General features: G+C 49.5%; 9 protein-coding genes across 11 annotated transcripts; 4 read left to right on the forward strand and 5 right to left on the reverse strand.

The window, feature by feature from the left end:
- Nucleotides 1–270: 270 nt before the first annotated feature.
- Nucleotides 271–1,585, forward strand: FVEG_02256 (hypothetical protein; the record flags this gene model as incomplete). The annotated part of the gene is made up of 2 exons (XM_018889465.1): nt 271–714; nt 775–1,585. 2 exons carry the CDS (start codon nt 271–273, stop codon nt 1,369–1,371), a joined length of 1,041 nt encoding a protein of 346 aa, XP_018745616.1. The 3' UTR covers nt 1,372–1,585.
- Nucleotides 560–2,991, reverse strand: FVEG_02255 (hypothetical protein). Its single transcript, XM_018889464.1, has 2 exons — nt 2,312–2,991; nt 560–2,258 (listed from the first exon to the last, which is right to left on the reverse strand). Exons 1-2 carry the CDS (start codon nt 2,670–2,672, stop codon nt 1,576–1,578), a joined length of 1,044 nt encoding a protein of 347 aa, XP_018745615.1. The 5' UTR covers nt 2,673–2,991; the 3' UTR covers nt 560–1,575.
- Nucleotides 2,992–4,523: 1,532 nt separating this feature from the next.
- Nucleotides 4,524–11,543, forward strand: FVEG_02254 (hypothetical protein). 2 transcript variants are annotated; one of them, XM_018889463.1, is made up of 4 exons: nt 4,524–5,233; nt 5,283–9,258; nt 9,311–9,961; nt 10,013–11,543. In XM_018889463.1, the coding sequence occupies exons 2-4, from the start codon at nt 5,761–5,763 to the stop codon at nt 10,997–10,999; spliced, it is 5,136 nt and encodes a 1,711-aa protein (XP_018745614.1). In that variant the 5' UTR covers nt 4,524–5,233; nt 5,283–5,760; the 3' UTR covers nt 11,000–11,543. The 2 variants fall into 2 exon arrangements, with proteins under 2 accessions (XP_018745614.1, XP_018745613.1); XM_018889462.1 differs by having other exon boundaries at nt 4,524–9,258.
- FVEG_02253 (hypothetical protein) lies at nt 11,218–12,996 on the reverse strand. The gene is made up of 5 exons (XM_018889461.1): nt 12,753–12,996; nt 12,335–12,566; nt 12,259–12,274; nt 12,022–12,158; nt 11,218–11,967 (listed from the first exon to the last, which is right to left on the reverse strand). The coding sequence occupies exons 2-5, from the start codon at nt 12,559–12,561 to the stop codon at nt 11,814–11,816; spliced, it is 534 nt and encodes a 177-aa protein (XP_018745612.1). The 5' UTR covers nt 12,562–12,566; nt 12,753–12,996; the 3' UTR covers nt 11,218–11,813.
- A 312-nt stretch (nt 12,997–13,308) lies between these two features.
- FVEG_02252 (NADH-ubiquinone oxidoreductase 10.5 kDa subunit) lies at nt 13,309–13,848 on the forward strand (the record flags this gene model as incomplete). The annotated part of the gene is made up of 3 exons (XM_018889460.1): nt 13,309–13,394; nt 13,561–13,667; nt 13,757–13,848. The coding sequence occupies 3 exons, from the start codon at nt 13,309–13,311 to the stop codon at nt 13,846–13,848; spliced, it is 285 nt and encodes a 94-aa protein (XP_018745611.1).
- Nucleotides 13,849–14,480: 632 nt separating this feature from the next.
- Nucleotides 14,481–17,881, reverse strand: FVEG_02251 (hypothetical protein; the record flags this gene model as incomplete). Its single annotated transcript, XM_018889459.1, has 2 exons — nt 14,481–17,031; nt 17,091–17,881. 2 exons carry the CDS (start codon nt 17,879–17,881, stop codon nt 14,481–14,483), a joined length of 3,342 nt encoding a protein of 1,113 aa, XP_018745610.1.
- A 153-nt stretch (nt 17,882–18,034) lies between these two features.
- On the reverse strand, nt 18,035–19,542 carry FVEG_02250 (hypothetical protein; the record flags this gene model as incomplete). Its single annotated transcript, XM_018889458.1, has 2 exons — nt 18,035–18,651; nt 18,708–19,542. The coding sequence occupies 2 exons, from the start codon at nt 19,540–19,542 to the stop codon at nt 18,035–18,037; spliced, it is 1,452 nt and encodes a 483-aa protein (XP_018745609.1).
- Nucleotides 19,543–20,851: 1,309 nt separating this feature from the next.
- On the reverse strand, nt 20,852–21,376 carry FVEG_02249 (hypothetical protein; the record flags this gene model as incomplete). Its single annotated transcript, XM_018889457.1, has 3 exons — nt 20,852–20,932; nt 20,987–21,313; nt 21,365–21,376. 3 exons carry the CDS (start codon nt 21,374–21,376, stop codon nt 20,852–20,854), a joined length of 420 nt encoding a protein of 139 aa, XP_018745608.1.
- An 850-nt stretch (nt 21,377–22,226) lies between these two features.
- FVEG_02248 (hypothetical protein) lies at nt 22,227–23,636 on the forward strand. Of its 2 annotated transcripts, XM_018889456.1 has the most exons (6): nt 22,227–22,488; nt 22,580–22,838; nt 22,893–22,933; nt 22,992–23,054; nt 23,122–23,517; nt 23,598–23,636. In XM_018889456.1, exons 2-5 carry the CDS (start codon nt 22,703–22,705, stop codon nt 23,218–23,220), a joined length of 339 nt encoding a protein of 112 aa, XP_018745607.1. In that variant the 5' UTR covers nt 22,227–22,488; nt 22,580–22,702; the 3' UTR covers nt 23,221–23,517; nt 23,598–23,636. The 2 variants fall into 2 exon arrangements, with proteins under 2 accessions (XP_018745607.1, XP_018745606.1); XM_018889455.1 differs by having other exon boundaries at nt 22,227–22,838.
- Nucleotides 23,637–23,958: the final 322 nt, after the last annotated feature.

Raw genomic sequence — 23,958 nt, forward strand, 5'->3', positions numbered from 1 at the left:
CTTCGCGAAACACGAAATACGACGGAGACGAACTCCGATATCACACCTGGATCCCGAACCTACTTCTCTAGCCTTTACCCGGGTACCTTTCTTGTAGACTGTATATTTCAAGGTTGTTTGTGAATGGGCAGACTGAACATTGGAGTTGAGGTACGGGAGTGTTGCATAACGAACAGTTATATATATAGGGCTACTCGTCTCTTCATTCTTGTCCTTCAAACTCTGGGTACCTACACTTGCTCATACTTAACCTGCTCTCACTTCCTCATTATGCAGCCAACTTCGCCCGCTGCCCTTAACGGGACACAAGCTCCTGACATGCCCTTCTTTTGTCTTCAAAATCCCGAAGCTGGAGCGTGTGTCGATGATACGGGCTACTATCTCTATCGCATCTATCTTGCACCAAATGCTGCATTTCTTGCGATATTCACAGCTTCATTGGTCGGCTTCATCGTCACTTGGGCTTTCACTCGCAGAGGCACAGCTTTCAATGTCGCCATGATCCTAGGTCTTCTCTGCGAGATCATTGGATACAGTGGACGCATCGCGAGTTGGTACAATCGCTTCGATATGAATGCCTTTCTTACTCAGATTTGTTGCTTGACTATGGGCCCAGCCTTTATGGCTGCGAGTATCTATCTTTGCCTACGCAGGATTGTGTCAGCGTTTGGGCCAGAGAACTCACGGTTACCTCCCGAACACTATACTAGATTTGTAAGTCGTTGCCCTTGTGTATATTACTCGAACCTGTATCCTAATACACTAACTCTTTAGTTCATCCCTTGCGATGTTGTCTCTCTGGTCCTTCAAGCCGTTGGGGGTGGTATGGCTTCGGTTGCCTCTCAACAGTACAAAAGCGCAGACCTAGGCACAAACATCATGATAGCGGGACTCGCCTTTCAAGTTGCGACAATTCTCGCATTTATTGCTTGCTCAGTCGACTTTGCCATTCGGACTATTCACCGTCAACGTACTCTCGGTGAAGCAGCCTTTGACCAGCGCCCCAAAATCGTAAAAGTCCGAAATTCTCGACGGTTCAAAGCTTTTCTATGTGCTCTATCACTCTCTGCATTTTGCATTCTTTGGAGAAGTGCGTTTCGAGTTGCGGAATTATCTGAAGGTTGGAAAGGGCCCCTCATGGGTCATCAGTATATGTTTGTCGGGTTTGAGGGAATCTTGATTGTTGTTGCTGTGGCCGTTCTCAATATCTTTCATCCCGCCTTGTGTATGAGAGAGCTTTTGGAGATGGATGATGGTGGCCTCAAGGGTGTTTGGGGCTTCCGCAACCGCAAAAGCAATGCCATGATTAGTGAAGGATCTGTGGAAGATTCAAACCGAAAGACGCCCACGAGCATGGCTGTTACAGTTTAGACTTGGTCCGGTGCGTGTACGTTGTTGTATCAGAACAAGCGCTGGAAACAAACCCCTAGTTATATGTAGGGAAGCCTGCAGACATTGAGAGGGAGGCATAAACGTCGAATGGACGTATTTTAGGTGGTGAATTGTATGGACCCTATGGGTAGTCCCTATGTGTCTCCGAGCAGTTTAAGAAGTAACTCCAGTTGCGTTCGGATTTTAGCCCGTGCCAAAAGTCACTTGTAGGTGTTTGACTGCATCTTCTATCATCCTATACCCTCTATCAATCACACCATGAAGCGAAAGAATAGAATGTGTCCCGCCTTTCACTAGCAAAGTTTCCACGTCAACTCCTAACCCCCTTAACTGCTCTCCAAAAGCTAGTGCCTCCGGTGCGAGAATATCCATCTCTGCAACAGCAATCCACGTCTTTGGGAGCTTTCTCAAGAGAGGCTCAGGGGCGAGGTTAGGGCTTGCGTCCCATTGAGAGCGATGATCATCATGAGCAAAGTAAAGCTTACGATAATACTCCATTCGTGCAGGCGTAAGCCAAGGTGCAGTCTCGGCATTGGGCCTCCATACCCCTTCAGCTGTGGCAGTATTGTCCACAACGGGTATGAATAAGACCAATGATATAGGAGGATGCGTAATAGTGTTTGGGAGTGAAGGCTGAGCTGTCGGTAAAGGGACTTCTGGGTTCGATGCAGATAATGAAGCGACAATCGCCAGATTAGCGCCAGCTGAAGTTCCGCTGATGGAAATACGGGAGGTGTCTATCCTTTGTAACTCAGCTGGGCGAGATGCGACCCATCTCACGGCGTCAATCGCATCCTCGACAGCAGCAGGGAATGGGTTTTCAGGAGCCAGCCCATAGTCTACACTGACGACTACACACCGCGCTCCTGAACTTTGTGTAAGCATCGTACGATAAGACACAATCAGGAGAAGCACATACTCTCACAAGACCAACAGCAAAGATCGGTACCATTGTTGAGTCCTCCAACAGCCCAGCCACCACCGTGAAACCAGACGAGGACAGGCCAGCCTCGGTCATCACATTGGCCTGTTGGTGTGTAAACTCTCACTCGGAATCTAGCAACGTCATGGTCGTCAATGCTCCCTACAGGAATAGGTTTTGTTCCTCCAGGAGGAAGAGAATGTTTCTTGGTACGTATTGAGCCGTCCCAGCTACTGATCTCGTCTCTTTCGATGTACTGCAGATGCGCCTCATGATAGGCGACATATTGGGGATCTAAACTGTCACGAATGGCGGGGTGGAGGGGCTGACAGATCTTGCGGTGAGTGTCACCTGTCATTGTAACGATTCATGAGTTTGGAGTAGGTTTCGGAGAGTTGTAGTGAATCAGATTGTGAGGTTGATTCCGTTGATTCAGAAGCGAGAGGTCAGAGGTGAAACCCCACGCTTCCTCTAAACCCCCACTATTCAGAGGCCAGACCCGCACATTTCGAAACACTTTCTGCCAGTTTTTGGACCGAAGTCAGAGATTATCATTACGTGTGCTCACAGCACTTTCTCAGATTCAAGTTTCGAAGATATCTTGAAAATCTATTCAACAGCCTCATTGTAGCAGTAAAACAAGGTCCGTAAATAGTGGGGCAGATGCCGAAGCCCGTCTCCTGGGCGTAATTCTATCTGGATTGAAGTTGGCTGAGCAAGGACCATGGTATAAAAGGACAGAATTGATGGTTTCCTGCGCAGAATAACGCAGCAGTATCTTGTTATCGGTCCTTTCGGGCTTTACGACAACACATGTTACCATTGAGATGGAGTCAGCCCGGCCCAGCAACTTCAAACTCCCATGACCTGACAGTTAGTTGTGTTACCACGTTCACGGCTTGGCTTGGCTTGCTCATAGGCATGCGTAAAGTGTTAGGCAAGTCAGCCTGCAGACTCGGTGATTCTCACTGGTCTTACGATGTGCCCAATTACTGTTGGCCATGGCTGTTTTCCTGAACAAAAACGCTGTCTATAAGTGGAGAGAAGATGTGTTAGTGAATGCCAAGCAGACTCAGCATGGGTGCTGCGGATTGAACGAGATGAAGTTGGCTCGGTTGGGGGTGATTATCTATGTATATTTCCGAAGTCGGTAGGTAGTTCATTAGCAGCCCAGTTTTCAGGGTCCTTACTCCGTAAACATGAAATAGTAAAATACACAAAATGCGATATTGGAGGCTGTAGGGCTGTGGCTTTAGGCGGCTGGCATGCTTCGTTCGGTCTGGCCGTAACACGTCGAGTCGACATGCCGAAACCTAGCACATGCAGTCAGATGAGTAGGACATTCATCATAGGAATGTCACCGTGAGTCAGCCCTATCGTTTTGTTGATGGGAGCAATGTCTTGGATTATTGCGATTGGTGGGGGGGTTTCCCTACTAACCACGGGGTAGAGCCATTCACATGTGTTTACTACCTAGATTGCGTCAAGGGTTCACCAGCCGTTGCTGTTTTTATTAGAGACTCTCAGGTAGATCAAACTTAACAATAGACAAAGCATAATTCATACAAAGATTCAGTTCCAACGGCCTTGGGCGAGTACAAACAAAGGAGTTAGTACATAATAAGGTAGGCTGCTTCACAACTGACCGTATTGAATGTCGAATATCAGACCCAAAATTGAGATACGCATTCCTTGACCAATGGCATTCCCGTATCGAGGTGGAAGTTGCTGCTTGTCAAACAAAATACCAAGAGTCCGGGAGACAATATCCTTACCTACCTAGGTACCTATTATTGCGCCATCCGTGACGTACGGTTGAAGTACTAAGTTGGATCCCGCTAATCTGACAGCGAGGCCGCCCAGTAATAACTAAGTGAACCCCCACATAGAACGCGATATAATCATGGCTCTTGAAATGTTGTGTTGTGCACCGCCGCGATCAAACAAGAAGATTGTTTGTGATTACCTTTTAATCCGTACTCATCAGTAATTATCAGGGATGTAAAACATTTTCGGCCACTGACGCCAAAAACCACAGGTCATGACCCGGAGCACGAGCCTGTGACCTAGACCATCCATCTACATATGATGTGGTCGCACCATCAAGTCTCATGGGTAAATTCGAACAACAAGGTACTTTCAATGGCCAAAGACCGAATTCAAAAGATCCCCAGGGTTCCCCAGGCGATAATTAAGCACTGATGATGTGGAGTGTGTGTTTGTTTGTACCCAGGGCAGGCACTGAATACCTGTTTGCGATCCAGTATCACAAGGCAAGGCCGGCTTCTTGGGCCGTTAAGACTATACGTAGATTAACTTTTTGTATCATTGATTGTGGCTTATACTGTAACATCACCTCAAGGCGTTCCCGAGGATAGTCCATGAATGGTTGGGATGTGTTGGATGGTTGGATAGTAATGACATGGGGGAAGCTTCGGAGCCTGATTGATCTTCATCAGTGACGTCTCATTAGTTTAGGTAGTTTAGGTTATTCCAATCTCACGTACCTGCCTGCATACTCCGTCTCTGCTCTCTACTCTGTTCTCCTCCGTCGGATACAGTCTCCTTCTCTTGGGTTTAATCACGTTATCTTATTCTTTTCCTTGTCGCTCGCTAAACCCTGCCTTTGCACCAACCAGATTCTGACAGCTGAGGGCGAGACTGTTTTGTTATCCTTCTTCTCGTCGCCTCTAGGCTACCTACAGTCTCCAGTCGCCAGTCGCCAGTCGCCAGTCGTCCGTCTCACACCGCAGGACAGAAAGGCTCTAGTTACATACTGTTCTCTCTCTACCTACCTAGGTTATTAGCTAGAGTACCAAGCTAGCTCAGGCCCAAATTTATTAGGACCCGACAAACAGACAGATACTTCAAGTGGAGGAGGAGGACTCAGGACCCTGTTTGCCTAGACCAGATTACACTGTCGGTTCAGTCCTGTCCTGTCCTGTCTGTCACTCACTGTCTGAGTAAGAGGGGCTTTCGCTCTAGTTTCGCTTCTCCCTCTCTCCCCGTCTCGCTCAGACAATCCAATCCCAATTCCGCGCCCGCCGCTCTCGAGTCCGCCCATCACACATATCCAGTCGTCCAGTCCGTCCCATCCACATCCATCTCCGACCCAAGATCCATTTTCTCCGCTGAGCTCATTCTACTCGAGAGCAGAGCCGACCCGACCGCCTCGATTTGTTTTTGCGCACAACAAATCCGTCACTCTTTTCCTTACGTCTTACTCTGTTGGCGACGGCGGTCATCTTCAGCACCCGCAATTCATTATTATATCCATCGTCGACGTCCTTGACCCCTCAATGCGACCCGCTCACGCCCACCAACCCTCGCCGTCCTATACGAGGTAGACGCCCGAACCGCCAAGCCCAAGCGGCACTCACATTTATTCTCACGACCATTCCCGATTCCCTCGTCACAACTACTTCCATCTACAGTCACCTGCCGCCATGTCTTTTCGCGGCGACGACCAGCGAAGATATGGCCATGTGCCACCTGTGCAGTATCCGGTCGCCGGCCGCGGCCAAGAGTACCAGCAACAGCAGCAGCAGCAGCAACAACAACAACAGCCGCACTCATCCTACGACGATATTGGACGCCGAGCTAGCTTCAACGGCGGAGACGACGCTGCTTATATTCAACCACCCGCCAACCGATCTCCTGCCTTTGGTGGCTCAGGAGAGGATGAGCTCTTCATGAATAACAATGCGGCGGCCCGGCCAGGCTACGGTTCCACGAACAACGCGCTGTCGGGCTACCAGCACCAGTACCAAGATGTACCCCCCACGCCGACATACTCATACAATCCTCAAAGTTTTGCGCAAACTTCAGGCTTCTCGCGGTCGACATCCACCAATGCTCTACCATTCCGCAACCAGCCCCAGCCTCAGCCCCCCTCGCGCTATGCTTCGAATGCCAGCTCCTACACACCGCAGGCTTACGACCCTTCTGCTTATGCAAGCACCAATGTCCCACAACGACAAGCTTCTTACCAAGGATACAATACATATGGCCAGTCATATGGGGCGCAAACATCCCCTGGCTTCAATCACTCTACAGGAAGTTATCCCCAATCGGTGGCTTCTCCTGCTTTATCGTCCGGGTTTGAGCAGCCGTTACGGAGCCCCTCACTCAATGCATCGCCAGGCGCAGCACAGACCTCGGCATATGACCAGTCTTATAGCCAATACCCAGGCCAATTGTCTAATGGGGGAGGATCTTTTTCAAGCGCTTCGCAGCCTCCATATCCTACCGCGACGCAAATGCCAGTCGGGCCATATTACTCCCCGAATGAGCATAATTCACTATATAATAGAGGGTCTCGTTCAAACTCACAAGCCTCGCCTATGGGATCACCTGCGAACCCTGGATCAACATCACCCGGACTGCAACGGCACCCGACGAATGCACCCTTGCCAAGTCGTCCTGTCGACGATGAGCTCACCTGGAGTGCCGGACATGAACGCATTACGAGTGACAACCTTATGCAAGAGTTGGAGCTAGAATTGGGCGGTTCTGGACAAGGCTACCGTCCGCTTCCTGAGCCTGAGAATGGTCATTATGATGACGATCTTCATGGCCAGCGATTGCAACGTTTTGACTCAGGTGCCACTACGATTCCTAACAATGCTAGCCGGACGACATCCACGCGAACTGGTCAGACAGCTTATGAGCCTGAGGAAGATGATGACGCATATGGTGAGGCTGGTCTGATGGCCATGCGGCAAGCTGAGCTTGACGAACAGCGCTTCAGTACCGGCTTCGGATATACGGACATGCCTGCTATGCCAGAACCCTCTCCAGAGCCGGCTCCTATCAACTCTTTGCCACCGAAGGCGTTACATACTCACCCTGAAGAGCAAGGCCACAGCAGCGACAGTGATTTTGCTGGTGTAGACTTAGGAATGCTAGGGGGTGGATTTGGTGGCACTTTGACATACGGCGGGGATGTTGGATCTCCACCCGCCTCATCCGGCCAAGATACTGGTCGACCCCTGCCCACGCCAGGCTATTTCACCCGTGCATATGATCAAGGGGAAAGCGTGCCTGCGTTCAAGACGGCAGAAATAGACTACGGCGGTACAGGAGGCTTGCAGCCCCCAACACAACATCGGCTGAGCTTCGATGAGGAGGACGAACGAGTATCACTGCGGTCTCGACAGAGCGGAACGGAGTCTCCTAGTAAGGATGAACTGCAAGATCTGTTCTACCACCCGGGACTATCAAACCGACCCCTCCCAGCTATCCCGGGGCCAGGATCCGATAGCAGCTCGATGCTCTCGGTTCAGACCAACAACCGACAGCAATACCAACACGCATACTCACGTAGTACCGATTCGCGATTTGGTGCGCCGGATAACCCTGAAGCTTACTATACGGGCAATCAAGCTTACAACCTGCAACCCGAACGATCCATCTCTTTGGCTGGTCATAGCCATACTCCTCAGGTGCAAACACCTGCTCGATCCAGGACTGATGCTGCCGAAGAAAGGAGGAAGCTCGCCAGGCACGGCCATCAGCAAGTGCCATCGAACCAATCTTTCCCGGAATACGAGACTCCTGCTGGCTCGATAGCGGCCTTTGATGGAATCACACTACCAAGCGGCCGAAAGAAGAAGTTCATCCCTTCCAAGCTTAATGCCTCTGATTTCCGCAGATGCACTGAGCCATGGGCGCTCAGCGGTCTTGAAAATTGGATTCGTGAGATGGGAGAAGGTGAGATGGATCTAAGGACCAAGACGATCGAGGAGGCTTTGATCAACCTCTTCACTGGCAAGATTCCCATGATGAATGTGGCGGATGCCGAAGTTCTTAGCACACATGTAGTATCACTGATGCTGGAACGAGGTGTGCTTGTGCCTGATGAAGAATGGGTCAAATTTGGAAACGGCCGCATCTCTGGAGTTTTGTGGCAACTGACCGGCTCTGGTTGCTATGCTCCCAAGGTCCACGACGAAGAGATTGGTGGTCGGTGCTACTCTCATCACTGCACGCGTACCATCAAGAAGGTTGACTTGGAGGAGCTCGCCCAGGACTCTCAACCTGCAGACGAGTGGCACGTCTTTTATGGTCTTACAAAGGCCGACTGGGAATCAAAGCCCAAGAAGGAGGTTGAGCGTCAGAACATTTTACACGAAATTGTTACTGGCGAGGAAAACTATATCAAGCAGTTGGATATCTTCCGCAGGTATTACAGGGATCAGCTTCGGGCCATGCAACCCCCTGTCCTGAAGCCCGAGAAGCGAGACAAGTTTTTACATACGGTGTTTGGAAAGCTTGACCAGGTCCAGGCAATCAACAAGGACCATCTTTTGTCGCAGCTCAAGTATCGGCAACAAGAGCAGGGTCCTTGGATCATTGGCTTCAGCGATCTGTTCCGAGAATGGATTCGCAAGGCCAAATCAGTCTATATCGAGTATGCTTCGGCTTACCCCAACGCAGTCTATCAGGTTCGAAGGGAGGCCGATCGCAATATTCTCTTCAAACGATTCTTGGACGACATGCAGAAGCAAAAGGTGTCTTCGAAGCAAGATTGGACACATTACTTGATCGCGCCTATTCAGCGCCTTCAGCGTTACTCCCTTCTACTCGACAGCGTCGAGAAAAAGATGCCAACCGACAGCGAGGAAAAGACGAACTTAGCCAAGGCCATCGCGGAAATCCGACAAGTCACTCTCGAGTCCGATCTCAAGGTCGAAGAACAAAACAAGAGAGTCGAAATGATGGAACTGAACAGAATGCTCGTGCTGCGGCCAGGTTTCCATTCTGTTTTGAATCTCGACCACCTTGGCCGTGAGTTGATCTTCCAAGGTGACCTACAAAGAATGGGATCCAAGGGAGTTAGATGGGTTGACACACATGCTTTGCTATTCGACCATTACATGATCCTGGCCAAGACGGTGACTCCCAAGGAGGGCAAGGACAAGAAGTATGATGTTTCCAAGGAGGTACGTGAAGGTCTAGTGCACAGCTTATGAAACCGCATCTAACCAGGCGCAGCCCATCCCCATGCCTCTCCTGTTTCCTGAGAGCATCAACGACGAACCGGTTCAGAAGCAAAAGGGCATCACTGCTCCATTGGGAAGAACTACGGCGGCGGCCGCCTCCAGCACTCAACTTAATAAGGTCAGCAGTAACACTAGTAGACCTGGTCTGGAGCACGCAGCGACAAACTCGTCTATGGCCTCTGGTACACCGACCGGCTCGAACGACACTGAAGGAAAGATCCTGTATCCGTTCAAGGTCAAGCATCTGGGTCACGAGGTTTATACTCTGTATGCATCGTCAGCCAAGGATCGTGCCGACTGGTGCAACATGATTATCGAAACCAAGACAAGGCATGCCAAGGCACTCTTCTCTCAAAATGCTGAGCCATTCAGGCTGCGGGTTCTCGCGGATGCAGCTTTCCACTACGACACCGCCTCCATGTACGCAAGGTTCTCCAGTGTTGCAGTCAAGGGCACTCCTCTTGACCGGGCAATTCACGAGTTGGAGAGCGTGCTAGGACCTGCCCAGGGCGTCGCCCCTGTATGCCGTGCTCAAGTTAACTGCGCTACCAGCTTCACTGCCTTTGGCAAGTCTGTTATCGCGATCGGAACTGATTACGGAGTTTATATCTCGGAGCCATCAAATCCTCGCGGATGGCAGAGGGTATGTGGCCCCCTTTTCTTCAATCTACGATAGCTAACAATTCCACTGCAGACGGTCCCAGCAACTCGTGTCACTCAAATTGCTGTCCTTGAAGAATTTTCTGTCTGCGTGCTTATTGCCGACAAGAACCTCATTTCATATCCTCTAGATGTGGTCGCCCCAGTGTCTGACTTCTCGGCCCCTGTAAATGATAGCCCTCGACGGGCACCACAGAGACTTGCCAAGGATGTCACCTACTTTGCGACAGCTAAGATGAAGGAAAGAATGCTCCTGTTCTACAAACGAAAAGAAGGCCTGCATACATCATTCAAGGTTCTCGAGCCTATCTTCCAGAAGTCTACCGAGAAGAAGTCTCGGCTCTTTGGCGGACGAAAGACCGGTGGTGGTGGATGCGCGGAGACATTCCGCGACTTTGACGAATTCTTCTTCCCAACTGAGTGCTATTCCCTCAGTCTGTTCCAAACATATATTGCAGTTGCGACAGCGAAGGGAGTCGAGATGCTCACCCTGGATAAGAAGCAGCCTATGTCTATTCCCGACCTTAAGGCGCCTGCAATTGCCAACATTGCCAGCCGCATCCGAGATCAGAAGCCGCTCGGCATGTTCAGGCTGAACGAGAACGAATTCATCGTGACATATGAGGACTGCGCTGTGTACGTGGACAAACACGGCGATGTCAGCCGCACGCTGATCATGGAGTACACGGGCAAACAGAAGAAGGCCCGTGGTGCGACCATGTATGGACAGTATCTGCTCCTCTTTAACGAGGACTATGTTGAGGTGCGCAACGCGGAGAACGGACGATTGCGCCAAATCATCGCCGGTCGAGACGTGCGCGTGCTCGATCTCGGCGTCCGTGGACCGACTGGCCGAAGCACGTTGAATCCGCAGTCACACAGTAACGGATATATGCAGTCGACAAGCGCGGGTAGCGAAGGGTCAAAGGGCACCGTCAAGATTGCCATGGCCCATCCGGAGCTCCCAGGTCGACAGATCGTTTTGGAGATGCTTTTGAACGACGGACACACGGAGAAATGAGCGGAAGCGAATGATTGATAATGGTTACGATGATGAGCAAGCATCTCTGGAGACTCAGTATCCACCCGGCGTGGGCACAAGGTCTTGAAATATGAATGACTTGAGATCATGAGATGAACAATCAAATTGATGGGCTGTTTAGAAGAAAGGGATAAGGCTTATCTTTTCTTTGAGTCTGTACATGTACATATCGGCACTGGTCTGCTTCCTCACTTGACGCTCCATGGCCCAGCGGCCAGCTAATGATTGGATGGATGGCCGAGGCTATCTATGGCGAGGGGAAATATTTGTGGCAGGGCGTTCATAGGTGGTGTATAAGAAGTTGCTGGTGGTGTAAATGCCATCATGAATGATACCTGAAGAACAATCTAGAGAGATATCTACCTATAGTGGATTTGGATTATAATGACAATGAAGGTCACTGGCTGTTGCATAGCTGGTATGATATACCTACCTACCTAGGTAGATAACCACTGTGTGGTTTGATATTTCACTCAAATTAAGATATGCAAGCCATGTCTTGTACGTGTTTGTTTGTTGAACCCAACCCTTCCTCAATTTTACATGCTGACTACATGTGTGGTAATTTAGCATGTAAAAAAGCGACAAGCTATTCCTGAGCTCCCCTGACTCTGAAATGGCTTTGCAATACCCTCCTTTTTCAAGCAATAAATGCGTCCATTTGCGAACCACGCCTTTCGAAAGCAGCCCCTATGTAAGGAGTAATCGACTGTGGCACTACAAATCGTGAGATATGTCGGAGTAAAGGCCATCCCTTTCGACAATTGTCTAACTCGCCCATGCCTGATTGCATTTAAGGCTTGGCCTCCTGGACGGTCTCCTTGGCGTCGGCCTTGATGTCCTCAACGACACCCTCCAGGCTCTTCTTCTTTGCGGACTCGTAGCTGAGGATTCGGGTGATCTGGACGAGGCCGACCATTCCGAGGAAGAAGTTGACAGCGGCGAGACTAAGAGATAGCTGTTAGCTTGAGTGTGTATTATTTGGTGGGCTTTGAGCGTACAGGTAGTTCTTGGGTTTGATGATGAGGCACCATCGAGTCCAAATGATACCGGTGCAGGTCAGAGCGAGGTTCTGAGTGAAAGAGAGCTTCTCGGCGGGACGAGCGAAGTCGGAGATACCGGCAAGGACAAGAGCCCACTGTAGGTGGCGAACAAGGTCAGTAATTGCGATTATATCGGGCTTTCCAGAGTATTTGCATCCGTAGTGTAGATATCGCGGGATGATGTAGTCAACGAACCTTCATGACAGGAGCCCTACAACCACGCATATTAGCAATCTGTGTCAACCATGGCTTGTTCTAGACTTGTCCTTACCAGAAATGCACAGTCTTGAAGCCAACCTCGCTCTCCATCATGCGCTTGAACCAGCTCTGCTGCTGCTGCTGAGCGCCGTCAGTGCTCTGCCATCGACGGCCGCTGCCCTGGTAGAAGTTCTGTCGGAATGTTTGCTGACGGAAAGCCTGTCGAGCGGGCGCGGCGAGGGTAGCCTGACGGAAGAGGGGACGCGAGGCGCGGAAGATGGTGTTTGCGGAGGAGGCCATGATCGCTATGCGAGTATCGTCAGTACCAACATCGGTCAATATTAATATGAGATCCAATGCAATATCAGGAATCAAAAAGCTGGGTAGTCAAGATGGTTTGTTTGCGCGCAAATCAAGACTTTCGGCGACCACATAGAAAAAGCATACATGACACAATTGAATCCACGATCAGACAGTCAATAGCAACTTACACGTTGATCTCTTGGTGGAGGGGAGATTGGTTCAACAGAAGAGAGGTTGTGGTCAAAAAGATGAGGTTCAACGTCGGCGAAAGAACCTAAGCTTTGGGACGTTGGGGCACCTGCACTCAACTCTACTGCTGTGGTGCTGTGGATTTAGCGCACCATCCACTAAATCCATCACTGCACCGTGCCCGGAAACCGGAGTTATCGTGCGTCCGGGGCTCACTCTCACTCTCGCCATGAACGAACTACGGATACGCACCTCATGGATCCATTTAGCCATTGTACGTGGGGGAGGGAGGAAAAGCTGTCAGCGGCACCGGAGGCTGTGCATAACTGAATTATGCGCACACACTAAACCCAAAGTATTACACCAACTGGTTCTTTTATGCAAATTATACGTCCGCCTTTCAGTTTCCCACTCAAGCCTCATTGAGGAACCTACCAAATGATCCTTGCCAACCACAAGCTAGCAATTACTTAGCACTTCAAGGTCGACCCGACTCCGTCGCTTCTGTCTGTTTTACCTTACGAACGACTCAAAACCACGTCAATTCGCTTCATAATGTCGGCAAAGTACGCTTTCACCAAATCCCTCCGCGAGGTGCGATTCCTCTTTTGCCAGACTTCGGAGCAGAGCGCGGCTCTTCGGTACGTCTGAAAACATATTATCCATAGCAATCCCCAACGACAACAACAATCGGCATGATACTGGTCCAATTGGGCGCATTGGAGGACACGAGCGATCGAACGACATTGTACAAGGACAGCAGAGCTTGAGGAACCATTGCGCTGATTGTTTCCTGCGCCGATATAGATCATTCATCACCCGATCGTACCCTACCATGAAGCGCAACAACCCCAACATTCCCATCCTGATCCGAGAGGCCGCTGGCACCCAGCCCAAGGTCTTTGCCCGATACGGTTCGTATTCTACATCGCTGGAAGCCCCCGGGAATACTAGAGCGATATATATCATCGAGATCACGGCAGTACTGACATGATCAAAACAGACCGAGGTGTCGAGAAGTCACAGATCCTCGAGGGTCTCTCCGACAAGGAGATTGAAGAGACCGTCACTGGCTTGGTCAAGGCTGATCAATAGAATCACGAGTATCGTTTGATCAATATTTGCGAAAAGAAAGACAAGTTATAGGGAGGGACCTCGAGCTCGGCCATCACGACGATGAAATGTACATAAGGGTCAATTCAGCATGCGACAAGAGAGCATTGTACTACTCCGAAGCCCATCCATCCATCATCTTGAACATCGACCTCCTCGTAGCTGCTTCATGGTCTCGTCGCTCGCTACTGGGGTCATATTGTACCCCGAATCTTAACACATCGAGAGACACATACGCTTCTAGGCTTGCAATATCAATGTAGCAGCACCTCACTATTATCAAGAAACACCTCTGTACTCACGGTACTATATTACACCTGCCATAAATCACACTTTTTTCTAATCCCTTGACCTGAGACCACTATGACGCGCCCAACAGGGCAGATATCACCAACTATGTCAATGGACAATCCAACCTTTCCATGCCCAATGCAAGCAAGCCCTTGGAAACCCACCACCATGTCCCCTATTCACCGTTTTCCCCTTCCCCCTCTACTGTTTTGATGTAAAGTAGAGCGAAAGGTGCCAACCGAAATAAATTCACTGACCCTTTCTTGATTCATGTCTGCTCCGTCCTCCCTGTACTTCCTGTTCTGTCTCGGTCACGTCACAGTCTAGTTCTTCGTGACAGGAGATCCTTGTCCGATTCCACCGTCATCTTGGGTAGATTTTGTCTTTCCACCCCAAATCGAGAGTGTCTGTGGCTTGGACTGTGCCCGTTCCCGAGAGGCTGGAAGTGAGGGCCAGTCATCGTCAATCAGGCCAGGCTTCTTGACCTTCCCTCCTTGATTCTCCGGTGTTTGAGGCATCTCTTGAGCTTTTTCGACCTTTGCCTCAGCCTTGTCGGCCTTGGCACTCACCGTCACTGCCCTCTCCTTGCCTTTGCCTCGTTTTGAACTTTTTGCCGGAGTCTTTTTTCCCTCTCCTTGTTGAGCAGGCCCCTTTTCCTTTCTAGGAGTTCCTTTTTGGATCACTTCTGAGATGGCTCGACGACGTTTAGGGGTCTGGCTGGTTACGGCGGATGGGGCTTTGTCATCCTGAAGAGTTGTCTCGCATGCATCATCGTGCCCGGTCTTGGGGACCTCTCGGATCAGTTCATCTGTTTGGTCATGTTTGGCAGCTGATTCAGTCATTGTGCCACTGCTTGATGCTTCACTACCGCTAGGATTGGCAACTGGTCCTTTCATGAGAGACGCTGTTCTCGATGGAGATACAAACTCTCGGGCCTCGGGATTGAGGCGGCTCTTTGCGCTATTTCCATGATCGCGCAAGTATAACGAGTTATCAGATTCGGGGAGGCTCTGGCATTGGAAAGAAAAATCGGTCGAAGGAGGTGGCGCTTGAGCATCGAACTGTTCTCCTGCAAGCATTGAGCTAGCAATCATAGGGCGAGGTCGACGTTGCTTGCCAAAGCGAAGTGAACCTCCTCTACCCATTCTAAATCCACGACGGCCGCGTTCGTCCTCATCCGGCGAATCTGATTCGTCAAATGGAGGTTGGGTTTGAGGCTGAGGCTGGTGCTGGTGCTGAGCTATTTCGTACTTATTCCCTTGCTTCTTACTTCGCTTAGCAGATCCAGATGCAGAAGGCTGCTCAGGTTCATTGTGGTGTCGCTTGACAGGCGAGGATGAACCCGATTCCAGACTTCCGATAAGACCTCCATGGTGTGTATCAGATCCCATCCCTCCTCCACTGCTACCATGCATGTGCTGAGGCGCCATGTTGCTGGAGCGAGGAGAAGACGGCGGCTCGTTTTGTTGAAAGGCGTGATTGGATTCGTTGCTAGTGGGTGCCATGTTCTTCGCTTTCTTTTTCTTGGCCTTCTTCGCATTCTTTCCTTTGCCTCTTGGTAGCGTGCCTGAAGTATGCTCTTGCTCAAATGTTTGTTCAACTTTGGATATGACATTTTCGGTCACGGGAGAGGCTACAGGCATCTCAGATGGCTGTACTTCATCTAGAGTGGTACCCTGCGGTTCTGTAGCATCTTCGTTTGTTGACCTGGTGGAGTGGGCAGCAGAAGAGCTTTTTGGCGCTGGCGGTAACGGAAACCTAGACTCGGGATTCTCGGACATAGATGGCTCGTACATATCGCTGATGCTTGGAGCAGAGGTTTCAGTCTGTCCTGAGATTGGCAACTCCGGCTGTGTAGCATTAGGTAGGCGATTGTCCCTCTTTTCAACCCCAGAGTTGCTGCCACGCTCGGTGGTGATGCTGATGGAGTTCTTTTGAGTAACTGAGCGAGGCCCACGGAGAGTCAGAGGCATAGGAATTTTAGCCCATGCTCGTCGCCTCTCTTTTTTCTCATTCTCAGAAAATAAGCTTGGCACACGACTGTGACTGCTCTTGCCACCATTTGGTTCAGACAGTTGTTCAGCTTGATGACTGGATGTAATCTTTGTTTCTGCCTGGCTTTCAGGCGCCTTAATGGTCATCTTATTTTGGTGATGTGCTGTCGTATCAATACCCGCAAGTCCTTCTACTGTTTCGTTTGGCTTCGTTGGGGTCCCTTGGGAAGGAAGGGAAGCTTTCGAAGGGGTGCCGGGCAAGGAAACACGAGCTTTGATCCCAGTATACTTGCTTATGTCACTTCGCGGACTACTCTGAACATCTTGATCAAGGTGATGGATTTCATCCAAAGCTTCTTCAGACGGAGGTTTAGTCTGCAATACCGCAGGAGGGGATGCGTTTTCCTGTGCCTGATGGATGGAAGGAGGGACAATTTGTCTTGGATCCAGAGTCACCTGTCCAGCAAGGTGTGCCTGTATGCCGGGTCCGGACTGCACAGTTGCAAATGGAATACCAGAGGCTGGAGGTTGTACAAACCCAGATACAGAACGCTGCCCTCCATTGGGTTGCCAGTAATGACTGTTATGTGCTTGTCCGGGATTGACTACAGCCGGATGAAGGATGCCTGGCATCATGTGAGGGACTGCGGCAGTACTCGGCACATTGCCCGGCATCGATAGGCCGAAAGGATAAGGAGAGAATGGCGGAGCGGCGGAGTTCTGACCAGAAACTTGGCCTGGTAGTGGTCGAGTGGGTGCTTTCTCCAAGAGTGTCCATTTTGATCGCATCGCAGCGGAGAATGTAACAGATATGCCTTGCTCAGGCATGTTGCCGCCGCCAATAGTCAGTGCTTCACCAACTGACGAGGAGTTTGCAAACCTAACTCTTGTTAGTTTGTCATAGAATTCAACATGAATGCAAAACGAGTCATGACTTACCGGGCGATAAAACGTCCTGGTTCTTTCGAGGCGATCGGGAACACCTCGTCTACATGTCCATATCTCTCAGCCAGGCCAAACTTGAGTCGTGCGAGTATGTCTGGAACAGTGATTCCTTGATAGCCTTGGACAATGATGTGTACAGAGCGGTCACGAGAATCGCAGATCGGACAAGAGCAAGGTACATAATCTTTGATCGTAAACCCATCCTGAACGTTCTGGCAAGTAACTGCATCCCGACGCCATGAATCCTTCCATGGTGCCCCCTCGCGCCTCTTCTGGTTGAAATCAGAGCCGGTATGAGGTTGCGCAATAGGCGCAGTTGCGTTTCGCTGGTTGTGGCCACCGCGGCGGCTTTTGCGATTTCCTCCGCGATGGAAACCTCCGCGACTCGATCCAGCATTCCCACCGTTGTTATTCTCATGGTGTTGGTGAGACCATCGGCCATCGTTCGAATCAAAACGATCGTTGCGGGAAGCGTTGCTAGTATTTCTACCACGACCAGGCAAAGAACCCCTCTGAAGCGGCTGTGACTGCTGAACTGGTGGAAATCCATGATCAAATCCATTCTGCATGGGATAATTCTGTTGGTGAGGTAGAAAATGGTCTGCTTGAGTGGTGGGGCTCAAGGTTCCTGACGGGTACAAAGGTGCCACGGGAGGGGTCGGCATCGCGAATTGCCCAGAAAGTCTCATATCTTCAGGGGGCTCAGTGTTCATCGCGCTGTCTTGAAAGCTTTCATCGGGCCTTTGCATTGGATTGAATGTACTCATGGTTCCAGGATACTTCATTTCTTTCTGACCGTAAGCCACTGGCTCATCAAAAGCTCGGTTTGGTCGCTGGTTCTTGGGTCTGTCATTGGTGCTCAACCGCAACTCTGCATCTCTGATGATGTTTCCAGTGATATGGTCCTTTGAACGACTCGAAGTAGCCTGGGCTAGTTGCTAACCAGCCTTCTGGCTATCGGTCGGAGGCCTCTGGTTTGTGCCATGTTTGGCATTTGCAACATCTTTTGTAGGACTAGTAAGACCTGAGTTACGCATAACTGCTGAGCCTGGCAATGATGTTGTCACTGTGGATTTTCGAGGTCCTCGTGTGGTCCGGGGATTTTTGCGGCCATGCCTTTTGGCTCTTGTGGGGGTCATTGCATCAAAGTCCTCCTGCTCCTCCTGTTCGTGGTGTCCGTTGGAAGACGAAACGTCATTTCCTTTACCATTAGTGTGAGGAGATGGTGTTCGGACTGAAGAGAAAGGCTCTGCGGATTTACTTCTGGCCTGAGCATTTACCTGGAGACCGCCGTGAGATATCGTGTTGTTGGCCTGCTTGTGTTCGATTGAGGTTGTTTCGCTGTTGCCGTGAACGGAAGGCCCTGCTGCTGCTGCGGATTGGTGGAGCGCCTCTACCGCACTGGGCTCACGGTATCCAGGCTGTCTAAAGTAGTGTTTGCCATCAAGCACCATGATAGGGTGAGTGACGTTCTCTGAAGCAGGGAAGGAATGGTGAGGCTGCCATTCTGTTGGCCTTGTAGACAGGCCCGAAGGTCCGAGGACGCGTTGGCCCGCTATGAAGTTGTCAGCATAACGGTAGAACCTGATTTTGAAAGCAAACTTCACATACCTAGCCAGTTTTCGAGGCGCCCCTTTTCATAAAACTCCTTGAGGGGATTAGGTTTCATTGCACCTGGCCTCAATTTCTCGGGCGATAGTAACAGAGATCGTCGATGCGCAAGGGCACTTGCAAAAAGATGGATGGCATCATCCGGAAGGCCTTTCATAGCTTCCCAGCCGATGACACCATTGATAGAAAGACCAGTTTCATTGCTCTTGATGAGTTTGTCGCGGTTTTCGTCGTCATACAGCCAGTGGTCAACCCATTGGCCAACTTCGATGGAAAAAGCATTATGGACGTCGAGGGCGATAGACTGGTTCTCGGCAAACAGTTGACTAACCACATTCCAGAGGTTCAAAGCTCCGTGATTGTAAATGTCTTGGGCATCAAAATAGTCCCACAAGCTATCCCAGCAGTCTGGACGCGGCATGTCTTTTATGATTTTCCAGTAGAGCTTACGAAGTGAGTTGCAAGCAGATTGAACTTCATCTCCTGACCAAAGGTGAACGCGGCGCTGAGGCAGTAGATGCTCCATGAAATGAAAAGGGGTCGATCCATTACAGGTAGAGAAGACGGCTTTTGCCCCGACTGGAGGGTTGCTGTAAAATCCCATAGGGAGGTAGTCTTCGACGTACGTTTGAACAACGCCCTCAGGACCAGGTGTCTGCAGCATTTTGTAGAAGTTGGGTAGGCCATTGGGGTAGAAGCTCGTGAAGGCTTCGCGCAAGTTAGCCGGCTGGTCTCTGGCATAAGTCCGGCTCGGGTCCAAATTTGGTTGAGGCGGCGGCGATGGCCCGATGGACATGGAGGATTCACCCGCCGAAGCGGGTTGAGGTTGAGCCATGATGCTCTGTGTAACAGTCGGTTAGCACATGATGAGACAAGGCGCGCTTCATCTTGAGAACGACGCGAAAAATTTCATCCCAGCTTAGAAGCTCTTGAGGGATCATGAGATGGAAGCATTCACCTCGTCTCGATAAATCGGGGAATGCGTAGGTTAGTAGGTAGAGGTGTTGGTGGCTTACCTTGAGAAGTGAAGCGCCCGAACGTAAAAGAAGGGCAAGTTATGGTTCAAATTCGGGTATAAAATGAAGGAGATTGATTTCAGAAGGAAGGTAGTTCTTTCCTCAAGCTGATGCTCAACGCGCGATGATGCGCCGTGAGGAAAGAAGGAGTAGGGGAGATTTGTCGGTGTTCTCGAGACGAGTGGGAGTGAGGTGAGGTTGGAGGAGAAAGAAAGGAGGAGAAAGCAGAGGAAAGAATTGAGAGAGAGAAACTGAAAATAGAAGTGAACCCGAAGGCTGAGGCGGCAATGATTGTTCTGGCTTTGCCCTGACTGCCGCCGACACTGTCACCGAATAAACATTAAAGTGACTGGCACTGACAACGTTAGTAACTGGCACACACTGATGCGCACTGGCACAGCTGGTGTAGACCTGAACTGGTGATCACAAGTCTCTCGCTTGTAATTATCCATTCGCTAACAGTTATGCCTTTGCAGTGCTTGCTTGTGACTCGAGGAGTGCAAACTGTCAAAGTCAAACAAAGGTAAGGGAACCTTCCTGAACGGCTCGCAGCCTGCTTGCTAGCTCGCCTATAATAGATTGTAACAGACTTTGGTCACAACTAACCTTGGGTTTGCCGGTATTTATATACCAAGTACCAGATAAATAGCAAGGTTAGGTTTGCTCGAGGTACTCAAGGCGTCAACAATGCAGTCGCCCAAGCGTCTTGCAGCTCAACGCGGGTGCTTGCTGATTCTCGCTCCACACAAACGGCCACTCTTTGAAGGCAGATTGTGAAATATCTGTCAGAGAACTCGTTTCTTGCTTGGTTCAGTAACAATGCCATGCGATCAGACGATGTTAATGCCAGTGCCCTTTGGTGGCATACGGTTCACGTCTGGTAGATTTGAACGCCAAAGTTTGCTATTGTTCACAAAGGGTCTTTTCGTAGATGTGCTAGCAATCATACCCAAGGCAATGTCTTCGAATAGAAAACCGAGCGTTTGTCAATCTACTATCATCGGTTCATGATGGGTCGGTCACTAACACAAGCATGCTAATATGGCTGATCGTCAGATGGTATGAATCATTGACATAGTATATACAGAGAGGGGTTATGCGATTAGTTCATGGACAGTTTGAGAGGCGTTACTTCTGTGCTTTCAGAAGCTTGAGGATCTCAGACTCGTTGTCGCCAGCAATGGCCTTGCCGTTATTCCAATCCACAACCTATACGTATATTAGTCAGTAGGTTTCAATCGTGAGGTTAAAGAGGCAACGTACCACTGGTCTAATGAAGTTCTCTTTGCTCTCCTTGAACTTCCTGAGAGCCTCCTTCTCGTCATTTGCGCCCTTGATCACTTTGGGGATACCGTTGTTTCCAACATATTCCAGAATTGTCTTCACCTGGTCGTCTGTAGGAGGATCCTCGGTAATGTTGAGCTCAAACTGGTCTCGAATGGGGGCCGTCTGGGCGGAGTGATCGCTCGCTTGGTCAATAGTAGCGCCAGAAGTGGCATTGGCAGAGATCTGCTTCAAAAGGTTGGCGACTCTGACGGATGCTGGAGAGCTGGCCTTGTGGAAGACTGTCACGATATCGAGTGTCTTATGCTGTTTTCTTGTTAGCAACTACGCATATCTGATCTTGGCCTCGTAACTTACGAAGCGAAACATTTTGTCCGGTTGTTCCTCAAAAGTTTATGTTTGTGAAACAATTATTGAAAGTTCACGATTGTTCATGGAGGTTGATGTCGGAGCTCCGATTCGGCATAGCTCCATGAAGCTTGTCACGCCGAAGATGACTTAATGGCTCGGATGTGCAGGGCCCGTGCATAGGCCCCCACCACGACATCCATCCGCTATCTTCCGCCTTCTCATGGATGGCCAGAGATATTACATCGGTAGAGAGGGAATGTTCTTGGGACCTATGTTTTTCAATTGCTATTTGCCTTGCATCTAGGGTCTCTTGGAGTCACTGGTAAATATGGTATCAGAAATACTGTATTACCTTTATTCATCTCAAGTCTCAGGTTTCGATTATTAGATTTATATAGCCTCATCGGTAATCCTAGTCATCTTTTCCTTTACTTCTTTAATCAAGTCTAAATGGCAACTTAATTCAGACAAAGCTGAAAGTGGGTACAAAAATATAAACCTTTGTTTGTTGTTGGCAATGACTTTTAACTTTACTAAAGCAGTAATACATATTAATCCCCAGAGGGGTCAAAGTTACATTAATCCCGCCAGTCACTATCCTGGCAGCACATGGCTATGTGGTGTTAAGGTCAGGGCGAATGTTCAAGTCAAGGTCCACATCTCAGCAGATGCCTCGATAATCAGCCGTAGTTTTGTATTTGGGAGAACCTAATAACCACGAAATGTTACGAGCCGATTGTCAATGAGTAAGGCTTTTAAGAAATCAAATGTAATGATCGGATGAGCCTGACTAATACATCCTGATTGTCCCGGGTTCAAACTTAGTTATGCTGTATCACAGGCAGCAAGCCTTGACGTGAGAAGGAATGGTTGTAATGTTCGGTCTCCATTGCTTCCACATATGCAGAATTAACTTGCTGTCTCATTGAGACCCCGTGAGATGTTGTTGAGTCTCTCACGTGGCCTGCTGTCAAGGATCATAGACGGACGCCTCGCCAAGCTGATATCAACCGCTTACGCTAGAAGATCGACTGTAACAAACATATGTCGCAGAAACCCTAAGCCAGAGCTAAAATCTTTTTCTTTTTACTTATGACGTATGTGTTGCGATCTGATGCGTTTTTGTTGTGGTGAGCAAGGACTTTCATTTATCATGACGTATTCTATGAAGTCAGGGTTGTGGAGAAGATGTACGACCATGGCACTGATTCATCGTCGAAGAGGAACTACAAAAGGGTTTTGAGATCGACTGGAACTTTTTCTCATACATCATCCATCTCCTCATCTCTTCTCATAATTCTCCTTTTCAGTCACTAAGCACACACATCTCAACACACACTCATCATGTCTGGCTACTCCAACGTTGGTAACCGTGGTGTCTACGAGGCTGGCGATCAGAGAAACGCTCCGGAGTCAGAGCGCAACGTTGAGGACCCCTACAACGAGGGCAAGGAGAACTCTCACAACAACCTTGATTCCAGTACGTACCTATTCCGCCGATCAAGTACGAGACAACATTCTAACAAAATTGCAGAGGATGAGCGATCTATCGCCAACCGCCTGGCTGCTGAGGAGGTTAGTTGAGCCGCCATGAGAGGTTGTCCACTATTATATCCATATTAATCCAAAACAGCAACGATCCGAGCCTGAAGACGATCCCGAGACCGCCCAATTAAAGAAGGATCCCACTTTGCCTGTAAGTCCAATCGAGATCTGGCTCTGGTGCCAAAAGAAAAGAAGGAAAAACTAACAGCAACCACAAGGCTCGCGCTCACGGCAACGAACCTTCCAAGGGCGCAAAGGTGGATGCTCAAATCCAGGCTGAAGAGGAAGAGGAGTTGAAGCGCAAGGGCAAGGCTTAATTGTAACAATACTTTAGATCACGGCCGTTTCATTGCAGGCAAATGATTCGGAAAGGATGAATTAATGATTGAATTGAAAGCCGAATCCTGACTTGACAATGTGTATGTAAATACGAGGAAGCCTAGTGGTCTTGTTGAAGTGTAAGTCTGTTTCAATGATAGCTCTCCAAACGCCCCAGTTCATTGGGTGTTGTATTCTACGTATGTATATATTTATGTTTCAACTAACTACATGGTCATCAAAAATCGAGTTCGGGGGATTGTACGGCATGTCACATGAATCAAACGAACTGAAAGGTACGGCTTCTGAATGTTTATGTAATTGTCATTAATTGCAGCGATTAACATTAGATATATCTGCCTGTGGCGGCTTGAAGGTTCGCAGTATATGCCAACTACACTTGCGACCAAGGTAGAGAAGAAGTATGGAGTGTATCACTATAGTCTTGGGTTAGTCTTTGTAAAATGCCAGGCCATGCAAGACTGAGAATAAGACAGAATGTGCTTTCAGAATATGTAAGAAATTGAATATCAGCTATCCGCCCGATTTAGCCACTCCGGCGAAAGAGGGCCATCAAGCAGAATCAATCGCAAATTACCTCATCCTTGTGCAAGAGAGAGAAGGTGAAAAGGGGAGCGGTGTTGGGTTCTTACCTTGATGCACTTTTAAAAACGTCGCGTGCCTCTCCGATAATAAAAGAGGAAGAGAATTGTCGGGCTGTACAAGACTTGATGTCT

Source organism: Fusarium verticillioides, chromosome 6, assembly GCF_000149555.1.
Source record: "Fusarium verticillioides 7600 chromosome 6, whole genome shotgun sequence".
NCBI classification, from domain to species: Eukaryota; Fungi; Ascomycota; class Sordariomycetes; order Hypocreales; family Nectriaceae; genus Fusarium; species Fusarium verticillioides.